This window comes from Lepisma saccharinum, chromosome 11 (genome assembly GCF_977018435.1).
Source record: "Lepisma saccharinum chromosome 11, izLepSacc3.1, whole genome shotgun sequence".
Classification (NCBI taxonomy): Eukaryota; Metazoa; Arthropoda; class Insecta; order Zygentoma; family Lepismatidae; genus Lepisma; species Lepisma saccharinum.
Genome location: NC_139239.1, coordinates 69,600,719 through 69,620,601, shown reverse-complemented (window position 1 = coordinate 69,620,601; position 19,883 = coordinate 69,600,719). Strand labels below are relative to the sequence as shown.

Here is a 19,883-nt window from a genome sequence, read left to right as displayed (position 1 = left end):
CTCTAGAGAAAACACTTCGGTCCAAAACGCATCAAAATCTATTTACCATTGATCCACAATGCATTTTCATATACTTTATTTTGACAGCCTCGATTATAAATTCCAAATTTTTTAATATTTTTAATATTTCTCCGTTTGAATTTTAACGTTTCTTTTACATATGTTTCATATGGTGTGTGTTTACGTCTGTGATTATGCTAGGGTGGTCTAAAAAGTTCTCCGCCTCGACCATAGATGACGAAGCTATCGGCAAGACTTTTTTCTAGGTTGGTACATCTGTCATAAGCATACCTGCAACATTGCAAGTATTGTATCAAATAGTTTCTTTAATACATCTGTCTGAGCCAGATGCATCCTTAAAATGGATAAAACTGAATGTCGTACAGTGATAAAAATCTTTGAAAAGGAAGGTTTAACGACGAAGAAAATTCATCTCAAGTTCATAACAATATATGGCGACTCTACTCCATTTTCAACAATTAAAAAATGGGCTGCTAAATTTAAACGTGGTTAACCACCTTGAAGATGATCCACGTGAAGGACGTCCAAAAAATGCTACAGCGGAAATCGTGAAAGAATACATGCATGTTGTTGTGGTATTGTATGACCGGCGAGCTAAAGTGCGTCAAATTGCATCTCAAAAGAACGTGTAGGATATATTTTGCATGAAGATTTACAAATGAAAAAGCTTTGCGCAAGATCGGTTGCTAATAGCATATCAAAAACGCGTTCGTATGAAAATCTCGCAACAGTGTCTGGAACGGTTTAATAAGAATAAAACTGATTTTGTGCTATGGATGAACTTCGATTCACCACTACACACCAGAATCGAAACAACAGTCAAAACACTGAACAGAATCAGGTTCCATCAGCAGGAAAGGTTATGGCACCGGTCTTTTCGGATGCTCGAGGGATTTAACTTACCTTCAAAATGGTAAAACAATAATTGGAGAATACCATTCCAATCTTTTAAACAGACTAGATGAAAAAATCGTGAATAAAAACCCGGTTTGCAGAAGAAAAAAATCATTTTTCACCAAGACAATGCACCTATCAACAAAAGTGTTTCGATTATGAGAAAATTAAGGAATTTGAACCATGAACTGTTGGAACATCCACCCTATTCACTAGATTTGGCTTCCTCTGTTCCCAAAACTCAAACTCTCCAGCGCTGATCAGAGATCTTAATCGAATCAAGAGGTGATTGCGGTTGTAGAGAAGTATTGTGCAGGTAAAGGTAAAGTGCTTCCCTGTGCTTAGCACCACGCCATGAAGGCGTATAGGGGGTGTGGGGGTAACGCCACACACTTTCTTGATCCGGTCGTGAGTGAGGGTGATGTGATCAGCATCACGCCCCTGACCGCCTTTACCCCCCAGGGTTTCCCCCAGGTACCCATGTTATTCGACGCTGGGTGGACGTCGGGGCCGGTTCCTACGTTAGAAAAGTTCCCGGATTTGAACCGGCCGGGGATCGAACCCGGGACCTTTAGCATGGTAGTCAGACGCGTTACCGACTGAGCCACCGCGGCCACAGACGTTACAGAAAACTACTTCATGGGCGGAATAATGGCGTTGGAAAATCGTTGGAATAAATGTATTGATGTTAAGGGAGATTGCGTTGACAAATAACAATAATACAAAAAGAACACTGAAATTATAAATTCGTTCTTTCATTTTTAGGCCGACAGTTTTTGAGACCATCATCGTAACACGTTTATGCACATGCTTTCAAACATATTATTTAATTTTATAATTAGTACTAAATTTAATAAATTTAACCTTTTCGATATAAAAATGGTTCGTAGAAGAAAAGGCCTATAGCTCAACTCAACATTAGAGAAATAAATTAAACTTACTCCACACGAAGTTACAAATTTACGAGTGTAACGTGTGTTAAATATAGTGGCATGTCCAGGGCAGATTGGACACAACTCCATCTCGCCTGAAATGTTATAATAAAAAAGAGCTCACGGAAAATAAGAGTTCTCCCTGACAAGAAAAGACCGTATGCGAGCCTGCGAAACCCATAGGAAAGCTACAGCTGCACGTAACATATGTGGGAAGATGGAAAATAAATTACCAACAAGCAGAGTAACGAGTAATTCGTTGGCACACACTGGAGTGGATTGTCTTACAAACTTATTCAAATGCCAAACATTCTTATTTTCAGTGAACCCCGGCAAAAAATAAAATTAAAAAAAGTTGTGGTAACTAAAAACTGACGTCTGTTATAAACACACTGTTCTTTTTTACATTTTTTTCTATGTTCAAGGCACATACCCAGACGGAGTTTTTATTAGTCACTGAAAATATAAATGGTCCTTCTCATAAACATTGAAAACTTGAGGTTTCTTGTTATAAGTCCACTTTATGCACAAATAGGCTAATCGGGACTGGATCTACAGTTTACGTTCACACTCGGTGGTGAGATTGCGAGTAGAAAAGAAGCATTATCCTTATGTGGGCAACCATATAGTTCAAATTTACGTTTGGCTCAATTATTTTCACCGCTGGAGAATGTTCGCTATGGAAAAACGAGGACTGCCTTCAGGATGTGAATTCCCATAACCAAACAGTTACCACTTTTGCCTCTATGGAGCCACCGGAACCAAGTTCGATCCCTGTGGAGCTCCAAAATTCCGGTGTTGGGCCTCATCGTGAGAACAATTCGGGAGCTGCCTTGGTAAAATATACAAACAATTATTATAGAAGCAAATAAAATAAAGAATACGCAGACCCTTCTCATTCCAGAGTGGGTGGTGTACTTGAGCCCTCCATGACCGGTGATCGGTTAAATTTACACATCAAAGGAACCAGCCGGCTCCTGTGGCGGAGTCGCTAGCACATTGCGCTACGACGCCAGGGGTCCCGGGTTCGAATCCCGGCCTGGGTAGGGCATGGATGTTTGTGAGTGTCCATTCATCAATTTCATTATGTCATTACTCACCCCCATCTTCGCAAATTAGCCAAAAGTGGCACAAAAAGCGAAGTAAAATAAATCAAACAAACATCAAAGGAACCGACATATAGAGACGCCTCGTCTACTGGCTTTTAAAAAGGAGACGTGAACGACAAGAATCTTGGAGACCTGTCGAGTCTTTGTTAAACTACAATATGTTACTAATAGGATCAACCTCTGATGTCGGAGATCGAGATTGTGTGGAGTGCTATACACATCCCGCTGTAATATGATTAAAGCACAAGGTGAGGGATTTTTAACATTACATTCCTGTAGAAGTAGGTTTAAAATTGATCAAAAAGAGATGAGAATGATTTCAATAAATCACTGCATTTTATTCCTTGTGAAAAGATTGTTTGATTTCAGTCCATCGAAGTTTATATTTATTTTATATCCTTAACCATGCGACCGAAAACGAGAGACAAAAATACCAACCCATATGTTTTGCCTCACCACGGCAAACTACTTGTAAGCTTTATCTTAAAATAAGGACAAAAGGGTATGTGGTTCTATATGAGTAATATATATATATATATATATACTGAATAACTTGTTAAGATTATTACACATTAATGCATCGATACTACCCCGATTAGAAAATAACAAAGGAAATACGGGTTTTGCGCGTCTGTCTCCGGGATAAATCAGTCTTCCTACACAGAGCCACATTACGGTTCGATTTATGGGGACCCATCATGGTTCATTCCCCGAATCCATAAGTACACGACCAGAATACATGACCGCGGATGTTTCATTCGTGTAAGCTCCGAAGCGACTAGAGCGCCCAATTGATAGGGGAGCAGACTGGAAATTCGTCCTTGGGACGAGGAATATCGACCGAACCGGGTCTCTCCTGCTTGGTGACCTGATATAGCTGAACCGTAACGTGGAAGCAACATAACGAAACAAAATACGTGTTCTCGTAACTGAGTAATAGACAAATGTCTTCGTAATATATGCGTGTTGACTTTCGCAATGACTCGTTCTGGTGTACGGCTAACAATACGTATACGAAATTACCCGTCCGATGTACACCTATCATATAATTAGCAGACCTTAACTGATGACTAGCTTAGGATTTTCGTAAATAATGTACGCATTGAGAAGCGAAACGTGTGGATGCAACGAGTCGCTTGCCACAAGAACTACTGCAGACTAAACAAGCCATAAGCACTACCTCTAAAACACCTGTAGGGGGTTCCCGTGAACGTCGCAAAAGAGACGCATGCAGATGTCTACGTAAGAAAAGAGAACTGGAAACGAAGACAAAACACTATACTCACCACGGAGGATTATGGTTAGCGAACCATCCTCGCCGGTCATCAGAACGATCTACCATATTGTTCTCGCGACATATGAGAACAATTAACATCCTCTCCAAGTACACCATGGTGGCACGTTATTTGAAGCGGTCGCCTTTAAAAAACAAACGCTTAAAAAAAACAGCCAGTCCTGTCCGAGTGAAAGAGTCCCGTCTGTTGACGAACGGGTAAAAGGGTGGTGATCGTTAAGTCCGGGGTAAAAAATCCTGGCACTGTCTGCTGTCACGGGCGTTATTTCGGACACAAGGGAGGGGGGAAAACACGCGCGGCGCCCGAGCATGTATACCCACTCACCCACATCTCGAGCCGTCGACGCCCGTTGCAATGTGCCTGCGCACTGAGGCTCTTACCTTCGCGGGCTTCAACCTGCCACCGGCTCATCACTATCGACAGTAATTTTATTGTTAAAACAATGCATTAAAGCAGTGGTTCTCAAACTGTGGTACGTGTACCCCCAGGGGCACATGAAAGACTTGAAGGGGGTACGCGATCAGATAAGAAGAAAAATGTTGAGAATATCCCAGTGACGTGCACTGAGGAGTAGCTAGTCTAGCAGAGATAAATCAATCAATCTCACATTTCGAATTATATTCAAATCACAATATTTATTGTCTTGTTAAAGCCACAGTTCATATGCAACACTTCCTTTTCCACGCGCTACTCGTCCATGGGTGCGATCCGCGGGCAAAACTGGCTGGATACCCTAGCTCGCTCTTCCTCCGCCTGACCAGTATCCAGGTAGAAACGGGCGCCCGAAGGAAAAAGGAAGATTTTTACCTCTACCTCCCTTGTCCCCTCGCTTCCCGCTGCAATGGTTGAAAGCCCAGGCTTTCAGATCCCCTAGTCTATCTCCTATAGGACAGATAGGGGATTGGTTTCTCATAGATTTTTTGTAAATCCTCTAAAGAACTCAGGGTAAAATTTTCTGCAGTAATGTTCTCTGTATTTACACAACCTTTTACACGTTGTACAATATGTATGTATAATATGGGATATCGTTTTATTATTTATTAAATGGGAACGTGTTAGGTGTAGACAATAATGTTATGCTTTCTTTCTCTTTTTTTTAATTTTTCTTCTAAGTAAGGAATATATAATGATTAAATTATAAATGTGTGCTCGGGCTCTCTCTCACTCTCGTTTTAGTAGTGTTTTATTTAAATATACTACTCTTGGACTCTAACAGTCATAAATACGGATGTATTGATTTGGGCAAGAGAACGCGCGTTCATATTGTTGTTGGTTTGGTTTATTTTACTTCGCTTTTCTGCCACATTTGGTTATGGCGAAAATGAGGATGAGTGATGATATGATGAAATTGATAAAGGGACCTCATATGAACAATCCAGGCCAGGATTCGAACCCGTGATGAGTGCGCGTTCTTGTCCTATGTGTTGTACTCTGCAGTGAATAGTGAAATAATTTGGAATGAAGAATGTATCTCTGAACTCAAAAATCCAAATGAATATTATTGAAGAAACTGCAAAAAAGTGTGTTTTGTTTCTGTGCATAAAGTGTACTTAAAACACCAAATCAACCAACCATGGGGAGTGGTTATCACAGCGCGCTACGACACCAGGAGTTCCGGGTTCGAACCCCGACCTGGGCATGGGTGTTATTTGTGTTTGTCCCTTCATTAATTTTATCGTGACAAAAAAGCGACGCTAGGTAACAAAAATGAAATCAAATCATTGATTGATTGCTTGATTTAGTATATTTTACTTCGCTTTTCCGCCACTTTTGGCTAATCGCGAAGATGATACGATAAAATTGATAAAGGGACACACACAGAGCCAAGCCGAGAATCGAACCCAGGATCTCTAGCTAAGTAGTCAAATAAATCGTTTCTTGTTTTCGAATGTGGGTGGGGTTTACGTGTACTTTTTAGTACTTATTCATTCATCATTTTGCAATATTTTTCTGTTATTGACATTCTTTTTTTTTTTTTAAGGAATACTGGGCCCTAAAAGGAAGATGGGTGTGACCCACAGCAACCCCCCCCCCTTGAGCACGCCACTGACTGCTACCCAAGTGTCAACGTCACCGCACGCCACTGGAATATCCACATGACAACATTTTTGATGCAGGTGTGTAGAGCAGACTCCATAACTTCAACACTGGACAGGAAAATGAGGCTGATTTTGTAACTGACACACTTACCTTTCTCTCCTATGTTTTGAAATAAATACTCGTACAGTGGGATCCATAAGTATTATCAAGCAAATTGTCCATCACCACGTTTATTCCCTTTGTTTTATGCAATGAGAGCTTCAAGAACTGACACAAAATACCAAACAATCTGCGTACAACCTCTGAACCAGTATACGTAAAAATACAGTCCTTAAAAATACGTAGGATGAAGATAAGAACCAACGAAAATAGTCATGGACAATTTGCTGAGCAATACTTATGGATCCCACTGTACTATAATAGACTAAATTTAGAGCCGAATCTCTGCGTGAAAATTTCAAGTGCACAACCAGGTTTCAAGATACTGTGACAGGCTATGCAGGCACACCTGTCTCACTAGAAACTCTTGAGGATTTACAATAAAAACTCCAAAATCGTGCTTCACAGTTTGTTTACAAACTATTTTTTGTGGTTTAATTTTATTTTCAATAACTGGAAAAATATATGAAAATTAAAGTTTGTTATATACTTCTTAGCATACATGTGTTTCACATATCTATTCTTGTAACTAATCATACAAGAATGTAAACGTAGGAACACCCAATAAAATAATAAACGTAGGATTCTAATGTTCATTTGTTTACCATCTTTTCACATGCAGCCCAATGTCATTTTGCTCTATTGCAGATACACGACTCCAACATATCAAAAACACCCTACCAATCAGGCAGCCAAAAAAATTCTCAAAACCCACGATTCGGAGAAAACCTACCCATGGTGGGGGAACATTAGACGTTTAGTTACGACTAATGGGTACAATGAGAAAAAGGTTTCAGAACCACTGCATTAAAGCACACACCCTTTTATCACGCCTGTGTCGCATGGGTGGGTCACAACGACTAGTCTGGGTCACAACGACTAGTCTGTCTGTCTGTCTGTATCTCTCTCTCTCTCTCGCTCGCTTCGAACTCAAGCATGCAAGTTTTACTCAAGAACGACACCTTTTTTGCAATCTTAAGCCCCTATCACACGGAACTGGATTTCTAGTTAGTTGGCGATGAACTAACTTTCTGGGTAGTAATCATGGCCGCCTGGCTGACTGCTTGACTGGTTTTGAGGAATAGGACATGTTCTAATTGCTACTAACTTCTTCGACTAGATTCTGTGGAACAGCCAATCAGAGCAAAGTTTGGCCATGTGAAGATATTCTGTGAGTTTGCAAAGTAGCCTTTTTTTGTCTGTGGCTTCCGAGTGCATACAACACGAAAGGCAAGTTTACAATTGAAAAATCTAAAATATTCTTCCATTCGTGTATAGTAAACGTTGTAAAGTACGTATTTTATCAGCGCCGTTCTTCTCTACCTAAAACCATTTAATGCGATGAGATATTCCTCTCGTTTGGATAGTTATCGTATTTTAAAAGTGTGAAGTGATACGTTGTTTACATCTCGCGCGGCCGCCATTATGGAAACGAAAGACTATCGACAAGTACGGTATAACAAGTACCGTGTGAGGCGAAAACTAGCAAATGGGTAGTCAGTCCAGCATCAACTAGAGCATTCCTACTAGAAATCTAGTTCCGTGTGATAGGGGCTTTACTTTGGAAGGGTAATTTTTAACATCACTTTTATTATTTGTAGCGTCAGTTTTCTCCTACTTTTAGGTAATCGCGACGATGCGGATGAAATTGATGAAGGGATATTTATAAATAACGCCTATGCCTAGTCCAGGACTCGAAACCATGAACTTCGGTGGCGTGATCGAAAGTAGGCAACTTACCATCGGTCAGTGAACCGGCTGTGTGTGAATCCAGCAGGTATGAGTTCTCGCATCCGCCTTGATTTGATGTTTGCAACTTTCCGTCACTTTTCTGCCATTTTTGGCTAATCGCGAAGATAATCATGGGTGATATGATAAAATTGATGAGGGGACACTCACAAAGAACACCAATGCCCAGGCATTCGAAGCCAGGATCCCTGCTGTCGCAGCGCGCTCTGTTAAAAACACCATCACGGAGGCCAGCGGTTCTCGCGGCATCATTGTTATTTAATAAATACTGATATTCAAAACATGAGTGTGCTGCATTAGCAATTTTCAAATTAAAGCACTTGTAAAGAACGTGCTTTCAAAAATAACTCTCTCTCTCTCTCTCTCTCTCACACACACACATACATACATATAGGGTGTTCGTCAAGTCCCGTCACAATTACAAATTATTACGCATGAATCGTAGAAAATCCGCGTTTTCTGCCAAATGTTTCACAGGGCCCACAGTTTACATTGCTACTGTAAATTTTTATTTTGCAGGTTTGAATGAATGATGACTACAAGAGAAGGTGCAATGCATGTTGTGGTAAATGGTAAAAGTTTGGCGTGTGCTCATGCATGCCAAGGTGATGGCACCGTTTATCCTTGCAGTATCAACAATTACGGGGAAAATTATCCGTTTCCCTAGGTGAGATGCGTTGCAGTCACACAATCTTCCAACGAGATGGTGCATCTTCTCATTAGAGCCTTTTATAGGAATGTTCTGGATCAAACATTTCTTGGAAGATTGTGGTCCAATTGCCTGCCCCCTCCCCACACCCCCGCTCTATAGATAACACAATACTTTTTCTGTGAGGAACATCAAGGAATAAGTGCCCGCCTCGGTGGCGGAGTGGTTATCACAACGCGCTAAGACGCCAGGGTTCCGGGTTCTGAAGTTCTTTGTGAGTGGCCCTTCATCAATTTCATCATCTCATCTTCACGATTAGCCAAAAGTGGCAGAAAAGCGAAGTAAAATAAACCAAATCAATCAATCAAGGATTACGTGTACACAACCATGATTCCTGGCATCACAACACCTGAAATGAAGATCACAAAGGGGTCGCAATTTGAAGTGGTGTTGCTGAAGAAGAAACTGTTCCATTATCTATGATTCGTGTATAACAACTTGTAATTGTTATGGGACTTTATAGATACGAACAAACTCTGTCTGTCCGTCCTTCGGTGTGTGTGTGTGTGTGTGTAAAGGTTTACAACCTAATGGAAGTAGATTCAAATTGTGTCATTGCAGTAAGAATAACAACGTGTACTGTTTAAGGCCTAGTTATTATAAGTTGAAGATCGTTTTTATTTTTTTAAATCCAATTGTGTATAACTTGCAGTTCCCAGATTTCCTCTCACCATTTAAGATTTGATATGCCATCAGGAAGAGTATCAATTTCCTACCTTAAACTGAAATTCTAATGCTAAAAAATACCTTAAACTGAAATTCTAATGCTAAAAAATAACAATGAATAAGTTTTACGCTACGATAGTACACATTCTCCTACGGGAGATTTTTTCCCCCCATGGTAGGAATGAATTTAGTGTCCGGGCCTCACACCGACACTCTTCATTACATTAGTAAATACGAATATCCAAGTTTTAAAAGAAATATTTATAGTCCATGGCTGCAATAACTAATTTTCAACGACAAGAACATCTCGCGAGTGTCACGCCCCCTTTAAATACGCCACTGCAACTCACATTTGAAGGTTGTTGGAGTTGGTTTTACGGCAAATCGCAATATGTACATGTAAAATGAGATTTCCATTGCTAACGGGTACACACATATAAGAGGCTCTCTCGGAAATGTTTGATTATGCATCTTTCTACAATACCATAGGTACCTAAAGCTAATGTGACTTTATACTATCACAGTTTTGGCAAAGGTTGTTGATACAAGGGAGCGACAAATTGACGATCCGAGAGGCGAGGGTGTTTGCTCTAGTCCGCCGCCTCGGTGGCTGATTCACAATCTCGCCATCACAGGTCCTTGGATCAAGAAATGGCCAGAGCGTAGGTGAGCAGCATTCCCTTCACCAATGGGCCTGGTCAGCAAACTATTGTAGGTGGCAGTACCCCTGTTGTCCCACGCTTTTGATGGGCAATTGTTCTCCCATTTAAACACACGAGGAATTTGATGCTGAACGTGCTGCTATTACATTAAATTGCAAGTTTAATTTCATCTTAACCTCAGAAATGATGTCTGAACATGATAGTTTGTAAAAGTAAGACTTTTGAAAAGACGACCGCCAACAACAGAAAATATATCGGAACTCAAAAAAGCCTTAAAATCTGAACAGCACTTGTTAACGTCACTTGCAATTTTAACAATTTAAGGGCTTGTTTGTTGTGAATGCAGTAAAAAATAATACATAATTCCGCGCGACTGTATTTTTATAGTTGTTTTCAATAACTGTTCTTTTCACGTGATATACTTTTCCACGTGGCTAGTAAATATGGTCATTTGTTTTATATACACATTTATCGAGAAAATAGTTATTACAAAAAATATTTTATTTTCTGTTTCATGTCTCACAACCTCTAGGGCATTCTTATTTTCAGAAATAATAGTTTTAAAATTGTTGTTAACAAAAAACAAAGGACGAAAATTCGAGGTGGAAATGTCTGCTTAATACAATGAAAACATACGTCAATATTAAGTTATCGGATAGGGCATAGTGTCAATAATAAATATTATGCGCTTACGCACTTAATACATTTCTTCTTTATAATTTTGGTAGTTTCTCCGATTCTAATTCCTGCCGTTGAATTACACATATTCGCAACCAGGAAAAAACAAAGCGTAGTGTAAAAATCTAAATTTTTGTATTATCAAACCCATGGCAGCTACGGACGACCCAAATGACGTCAAGTTTAGTGCTCTTTGTGCACAAACATACAATATATAGCCCGTTTGCGCAACCTTGCCGTTGCGCTTTAATATATTAATTCTTAGATTCAGGAGAATGTAATTTTCGGAAACTTATGACTGGCTACATAATGTTAAAGCTTTGCTAAACCAATTTTTATTATCGATTTACACGAGAAATTCTTACCTTCGTTGAAAATGACGTTTGAATAGCCATCCCATCGCGCTCCAATGTAAAGCTTGGGGCAACCAAATGAGGAAATTATTTAGGAATACAAAAGGGGTGGCGCCGCCACCGGAAAAGTTTGGCAATGAACAGTCCCATTTCGTCTAATCATCAATCATCCTCATCGCTGCGATTATTGACAAAATGTAATCGTCTTGCTTGAACGGGCACGCATACTTTTGATTTCCAATTTTAGATTTCCATCTAAACGCACTCATCCACTGATTGATGTAACCTGAACGCCGCTCGGTTGTCGAGCATGTTCACTCGCTAAGGAAGGTTCAAAGTTCAAGTACCGACTTGGGCGTGCCTTTGTCAATTTCATCTGACCATTTCATAATCGTCAGTGTGTGTCGCCCACAACTGGGGCAGAAAAGCGACGTAAAATACGAATGAGTTGTTTGAGTTGGTGTTTTAAGTCCACTTTATGCACGGTAAGGCTAATTGGGACTGGAGCACAGTTTAAAGTGGGATCCGAACCACTATGTGCCTCTACCGGGTATCGAACCCGGGACCCCTTGATTACAAGGCGACGACGAAAATACGAATGAAAATTGCCACCAAAGTGTGACGAACTTTGGAACAACTATACATCGTTTAACTCATTCCTGTCTCAGAAATTTGTAGTGGAGGCTTTGTTGGCATATTTCACGTCTAAGGAGGAAATGTTGACATAACCTTGACTTTTCTCCAATTTGCACAGAGATCAAGAGTTGTATTTTGCAATGCGCAAAATTGCGACAGCAGCACGACGCATGACTGCAAGCCTTACTGATTATATAACTAGATATGTTGATGAGTTTTACAAGATGCTATCTCGATTGGAAAAAAGTTACTGATACAGTTAATTAATGTTAGCTGTTGTGAATTGTGTTCATGAGCGATGGAACTCAAACATTATGTAGAATTTCAACTTGATTTAACTTCTTCCAGTTTAAGGTACCCGCCATATTAAGATTACATCAATGCAGGATTAAGGTTATTCGCCGATTTCCCAGTGATGTTTGTCGGATAGCATACTTGATGATGCGTGTTTTATGGAATAAAATGTTTCTAAGACCGCCATGCTTGTGACTCTTGTCAACCACTGCTGAACGCAATGGCAGAAAGATATTGCTTAGTGTAATGGTTCTCAAACTTCGTGAGCCCGGACTCGGGATATTCGTTTCTTAAAAGTCGATACCCCAATCCCAACAATTTTACTCCTAGTAACTTTCTAATTTCTAAACCTGAACGAAAGACCATCTTTCCAGGTTGTTGCCAGCTCGCGCTACAAGTCGCTTCACCCGTCCGGACCTAACTAGAGAACGGCCATACCGCTGTAATTCAAATTTGGAGGCTGCACGGGTGACAGTCTCCTCCCAGCGGCTTTGAATCCTCACCAGCACTGGCGAGAAAGAATTTCCTCATTATCGCTGGTGAACCCCGAACGAAAGGATTACTTTCCACGTGGTTGCCAGCTCGGGCTGCAAGTCGCAAACTTCAGGAGAATCTCTCGAGGGCCGGTATAATTGACTCCAGGAACCGGCACCTGTATTCCAGCGAACAAAGTATAATATTTTACGTTCAAAACTTTTCACATCACCATCCGATTCCTAAACGAACACAGGTACTCGTGTATTGGACATGAAATAAATCAATGAATGTAATACACTTGGTTGATCTTGCTGATAGTATTGAACTTTAGTATACACAGTTATTAATGGGTTTCGCTATCAGTGTTTGAAGTATTCTGCTTTGTCTGTGTTGACTACATAAACTTTCAGACCGAAGTGACACGCAGTAAGGGAAAGTTGCACCGAAGTAACAAGCGACACATGTCGTTTGTCGATTGCATGTCGCTCGGACTGGGCAGTTTCACAATATCATGCATTGTGTCGCCTCGTTCTGTTGGCAGTGTATACGCACTGACGGGCCCGTGTTGATGTAAAACCTCGCATGTCGCTTTGGTTCGAAAGCTCCCAAAGACACTAGAATAAAAGTTTCGATCTTCTTAAGAAACCGAGACTTCGTGTCCAAGACTCGGTCTAGTTTGAGGCTTTGTATTGAAAGTTTTAAATGAAGCAGTATTGCAAATCAATCCACTACTGGTAATTGAGAACCTGTGCTGCGTGGTTGTACACACGTACATTCCAATATAAAATTGTTTTTTCCAGTTTGTAGCTCGAAACGAGGTGTCAGACATCAAAACGTTAAAAAAAAAATTGTTTACCTTAACGATCTCTATAAACTGTGAAAGTTTATGTGGTGACACACTGTATATGTATTAATGTACTGTATATTTTGAGAACGAGAGAGGCATTTACAACTCGAGATGAGAAAGAAACACTGCCATGTCTAGTCTCAATACTATTACTATCCTGGGTCCAAAGGTATCGATCATTCATCCTCAACGTCAGAATTAAGGGCCTCTTTACACCGAAGCATTTTCTTCAACAGCTTTGCTAGGATAAATGCTATACAAATGTTTCCAAAAATCTTATAGCATGCACAGAACCTTAGATAATATATACATCACGAAAGGCATACAGAATTACGCAGTTTTCATTTAATAACTAATAAATTTGAAGACGAAGAGATGTAACTTAAGAGAGGAAATGGTTATTTAATTAAAGAGATATCGTGAAAACAAACAAACTACTCATTTCCTGTAACACTAAATAACCAACCACCTCACATATATATTGAGATATTTATGTCCACCAGCCAGTACCCAGTGTTTACAATTGAAACAATTAAAGTATCCTTCCATACATGTATTGTATGTGCTACAAAGTACTGTATGTATTTAAGCAGCGGATATGTACCTAAAACCATTTTGTAGGAAACTTTTTTCTCTTGGTTGAATGGTTATTGGCTTTTAAAAATGTGAAGTGATATATTGTTTACTTCACACTCGGCTGCCATTACATATGCACTTGTAACATAGAGCTCGCTTCTGATTGGTTATGGTACGTGATATGCTATTAGGACAGCAGAATCTATTGAGATGCTATTATGACTGATTCTATCTGTGAAATATGTCATGGAATATGCTATGGTATAAAAGTGCTATAAAATGTATTCACTTTGCACAGTAACAGTTGGGCTGAAAAGTTCGTAGGCTAACATAGTAAAAAATATTTTTTTGACAAAATTCGATTTTATTATTCAATATAGTTGCCTTTGAGGGCGATACAACGATTATAGCGGTCATACGATTTTTCGATGCCATTTTTATAGTACGATTTCTCTTTAGCCTCAAAATAGGCCTCAGTTTCGGCGATTACCTCTTCATCAGTGCTAAATTTCTTTCCAGCGAGCATTCTTTTAAGGTCTGCAAACAGGAAAAAGTCACTGGGGGCCAGATCTGGAGAATATGGTGGATGGGGAAGCAATTCGTAGTCTAATTCATATAATTTTGCCATCGTTTTCATTGATTTGTGACACGGTGCATTGTCTTGATGAAACAGCACTTTTTTCTTCTTCAAATGGGCCGTTTTTTCGTGATTTCATCCTTTAAACGCTCCAACAACGCTATGTAATAATCTCAGCTATCTCGATCAACTTCACTTTACGATCATTTAAAATTATTTTGTGGACTTTCTTGATGTCTTCGTCGGTAACAGCCTCTTTGGGGCGTCCACTGCGTGCATCGTCTTCGATGCTCATTTCGCCTCGTTTAAATTTAGCAAACCACTTCTCAACGGTTGATTTTCCTGGTGCAGAGTCCGAATAATGTTTATCAAGCCAAGCCTTGGCTTCAACAGTATTTTTTTCGCCAAAAAGCAATGCTTTATTAACACACGAAATTATTTTTTTATCCATTTTTTCACAATAACAAAAGCTGCTTCACTCACAATGCTATATCTCACGAACTAATTATCCGGAAGCTGTGAAATTTATACACGAATCTTTTGAAGGTTAGTACTAAGTAAAAATCACATGGATTTAATTCTAGTAACGCCATCTATGAGTCAGCCTACGAACTTTTCAGCCCAACTGTTAGAATTTGATCATAGCAGAAATGTTAAGAAAAATTTCAAGGAAAATGCTTTCGTCTAAAGCTGGCTTAATGCAGTAATATATAAGTGCAAACATAAAATGACTCATATAACAATGTCATGGATTTCCTGATGGTTACAAAAATCTATTTGATGTTCAAAACACCACTTACAGTCATCAAGTGATCATAGTGTTGGGACTGGTATCTGAAGTAGAGATGATGACTCTATTTCATTTGATTTTCATTATTTAGAGATATGATGAAATTGACGAATGGGCACTCACAAAGAACAAACATGCCCAGGCTGGGATTTGAGCCCGGGACACATAGCGAGATGACTCAACTTTTGTTGTGGAACTACATAGCCTATACAGTGTGTCACTGCATAAACTTTTGCAGCATATAGACACCATTAAAGGAAACTTTTTTAAACTGTTTTCTCTTTGAAGCCTATATTTGATGCTTGGAAGTCAGGAATAATATGTGGTATCCTAAATGTATGCAACAATGCTGCACAGGTTCACAGGTAGAGGGAGATTGTTTCCATAACATCTCTGTTGTCTGTTCTCCATTTGCGAGTCATAACTCTCGAAGCCTACAATCAACAACTGAGCCACTGACATCATCTCAAGACAGCACCTATCGCTAACTCTCTAAGTCCACTTTATGCACAGTAAGGCTAATCGGGACTGGACCTACAGTTTAAAGTGGCATCCGAACCCTATGTGCCTCCACCGGGAATCGAACCCGGGACCCCTTGATTACAAGGCGAGGATGCTACCACTGCGCCATCTGGGAGGCCATCCACCTATGGCATTTAACATTTCATGACGTAGCACATCTGGCATTAACATATCATGACGTAGCGTATCGTACCCAAGGTATTGGGTAAGAAGTATAAAATCTTAGCATAGCAGGAAGCAGAGAAAGGAATGCAGAATAAGCAATTAGGCAAACGTTAGGTGAGTGACTTGGGAGATGGGTATGGAATGAGTGTTGGAATTGTCAGGGGATGTGATCAGTTGGCGAGAATACGAGAGATAGTAAGGTCTGCGGATTGTGAGAGAGGAGCAAAGTGGAGAACGATTATTGGACGATGGTGTGTGATTGAATCGATGTCTGACAAGTGACATTTGAGAGGACACATATCCTTTTCTTAACCAATCCATATCGGTTCAGTCATGGAGAGTATAAAACCCATATCTAACCTAAGTTAATTTATATCGCCATTCCTTTAAATGTAACCTCTTGTATTTATCACATTTAGGCCAAGCGAGTGATAACGATCTAAAAGGTGAATGAGGAATAGCTACATCACCCAATACAATATAGAGGTTCTTGGTTCGATCCCAAACGCAGCATGGGAGTTGCGTTACGGTAGTCAAATAAGGAGCCATGGAAGACTCTGACAATACAAAGCACACCTTGTGATGGCATGACTTTCTGGACTATGTGAAGAAGGAAAATGCATTGTTATAGTTCTTGTGTGGTCTTACAGTGGGCAGTCTATATGCTGGCAAGGAAAGTGGGTAGCAGGGAATACGCCGCATACCAACCAGACAACAGCGGTGATGCTGAGAGTTGCAACATCGCAGGAGGAGGTGCTGCGGGAACCTCGTTCTACAGGCTGCTGTGTTTCTCATCACGTCCCTTCCCCGCTCCCCTTGCCAGCATGTAGGCCACCTGCCACTAGATCAGACAAGAGCTAGAAGACAAAATTGCCTGTTTACAATTGATACATAGTTCCGCCTGCCATATCCCATTTCACATGGATCAGTTGCAAACATGAAGGTTCTGAATTTCTTTTGTTCACACCTTCAGTACACTATAAATTTTAATTTTATATGAACAATTCTTTGTTTTTGTTATTTTTTTGCAATTCTTGGATGAAGTGTTAAACAACTTGCAGTTTACCATGAATGGTGATAATTTCTTTGATTAAAATTAAAAGTATGGTGGGCCAGGTCTTAAGCACATATTATGGGGCCCTTATCAAGAAAAATAGAATTCATGACACACAGATGACAGCTAAACCACTACATGTATCTTAGGATCATAGCTGGTGCCAGTGGTATAACAGGGTGTTCTTGATCACTTCCTTCCACATACCCGATTTTCATCTCAATAATAATTTTGCAGTAGTATACTCAGTCCGTCTAGTGGGAAAGGTGACTAATGACAATTGAAAGACAAGACGTTGTGGACTGATAGTTTACAATAACGTTTATTCAAAATACACACCTTGTGAGTCAATACATGCACTGAAGCGGTTGTAGAACTTTGTCAAGCAGTCTTGGTACTCCTGTTTCGGAATTGCCTCCAACATCGCGGTCGAAGCCTTTTGGATGTCTGGAATGGTGTCGAAACACCTTCCTTTCAATGCCAATTTCAGCTTTGGAAATAGCTAGAAGTCGCATGGAGCTAAATCTGGAGAATATGAAGGGGGGGGGGGGGATTGATCTCCACTATCCCTTTTTTGGCCAAAAATTGGCGTACCAACCTGCTCTTGTGAACGGGTGCATTGTCGTGCAACAGACCATGAGCCCTGTTCCCGATATTCAGGCCGAACTCTACGAATCCTGGCCAATAGACAATGCAAAATACCCAGGTTATACTCAGCATTCACAGTGTGACCATCTGAAGAGAATTCCTTGTGAAAGATGCCTTTGGAATCGAAGAAAACCATGAGCAGGATTTTGATTCAGCTCTTCTGCATGCACACTTTCTTCGGTTTTTAGAGAGTCTGGACCCTGGACCATCACAAAATCTTGCATACCACTTAAACACGTCTCTGTTGCACTTTTACCCAATTAGAAACAGAATTTAATGTTGGCACATTGCTCCGTTTCCAACCGACGTTCAGCACGTACTGTCAGTCACAAGATCCGTATGCGTCAACCGTCAAAGCTAGTGCTTTGCAACTTTGCTGGAAGAAAGTCAAAATGTGTTGCTACGTAGTACATATACTTCTCCATAGATGGCACTGGTGGTTCCATGGCAAAAAAATCAGTCACCTTTCCTACTGGATGGACTCTGTATATTGCAATGAAGTTATATGGTTCTCCATTTCCAATATTATTTTTCACTTGCTTCATTGCTTCTTTAAAGCTGTAGGTTATTATCAAAAACCACAAATGGGCAAGCTGAATAAGCAAAGGAAGAAATAATTCTCAACAACAATGCTGAGGAGAGAAAGACAACAGGTTCGGAGGCTACCAACAATACAGAAAATTAAATGCAGCTTCTCATTCAGCTAAGGATCTAAAGTTTGCCTGTTTAATACAAAAAAGGACAATATGGACTGCGGGTCCAGATGCCACAGGCTTGTTGACCTACAAGAATGCAGTTTCCACAGTAATGTAGGAGAGGGTGCCTTCCCACACAAGTTAGCCACTTGCCCCAGTATTTCCTTTCCTCCGCCAAGTATTGTGAATCAAAATCTAAACACACATCAAAATACAACATCTAAAGGAACTCAAAATGCTTCAGGTGCTTTCATGCCTAGTATGACTCAGCTATGAACTGTATCTACTTTTCACATAGTCCTCGAACCATGCTGCTGCTCAGCATACGCCACTTCACTTCTTGCCCAATACTGGAGTTTCTTAGTCTCATTAGTAGCTAATGTTTCAATTTTCACAACAATTTATTGATCATCTTAAAGTTTACCAATCAATCCCACTGCCGGCAACATTTTCCCCCTTCTAAATAAGAAAACTTTTTACGGCATCCTACACACTGCTCCAATCTAGTGCAAAATAATTATATTAGATTCACTTAACTTTCATTCATATGTATGATCCTGGTATGAAAGGCCTCATTTTGATGTAAAAAAAAATAACGGTGATAAACAGTAAACTGCAATGAACACAATCCCCATTACAACTTGACATTTAAGTACAAGGAATATTCGGAACTGCAACAAATTATCATTTCTCAAACAGAGTAGTAGTTGTAGCAATTACAATTAACAAAATCAGGGAATATTATTGGTTCAAATATTATCGACATAACGTTACACACAAGAGACGATAATTTTTACACTTAATGTGCACTGTAACACTTATGATGACCGTGTTGCCAAATTTCCAGGTCACACGAACATATTGAGAGATATCGAAACACGCGTAAATTAGGTACCAGAAAGATAAAATTTAGACCGAAAACAAAGCTGACCTTCAGCCCCGGCATATGACTAAATAAACAAGTCCTTCAGTGCGTCATTAGCAAGCTACACACCCTCAAAGAAGATAGACAATCTGAAACACACCTCTTTCTCGATTGACAGCTGTATGCCATTCAAACTAAAAGAAAAGTGGACGTACCTCACCACTAGCTGCGGCTGGCGAGTCCTCGATAATATCATACACAATAGGAGGAAAGTCTGATCCTGCTCCACCGAATATTGAAAAACCTAATCCACAAGAATCACTTCTTCGTAATTTAACTATCTTCACCTCTTCGGCCATGTTGCGAAGACTGGAGGTGAGGTTGATCAATGTAGCCATGTGTTTAAAAAAATCACTTTAGACATTGAGAACAAGTAAGGCAGGGAAAGCTTCCATAAAAGCAATATATAC

At 40.0% G+C, this 19,883-nt stretch overlaps 1 protein-coding gene across 4 annotated transcripts in view; it reads right to left on the bottom strand.

Annotated features, from left to right (window-relative positions):
- The window catches only part of Efa6 (Exchange factor for Arf 6), a 108,012-nt gene extending 88,204 nt beyond the window's left edge, over positions 1-19,808 (bottom strand). For 3 of the 4 annotated variants that reach the window (XM_083131366.1, XM_083131363.1, XM_083131364.1), the window contains exon 1: positions 19,629-19,808. In XM_083131366.1, coding sequence (XP_082987492.1) covers positions 19,629-19,772 — 144 coding nt within the window. In that variant the 5' untranslated portion in view covers positions 19,773-19,808. The remainder of the gene's footprint in view (positions 1-19,628) is intronic. The other variant, XM_083131367.1, reaches the window with a different exon arrangement.
- Between the last annotated feature and the right edge of the window lie 75 nt (positions 19,809-19,883).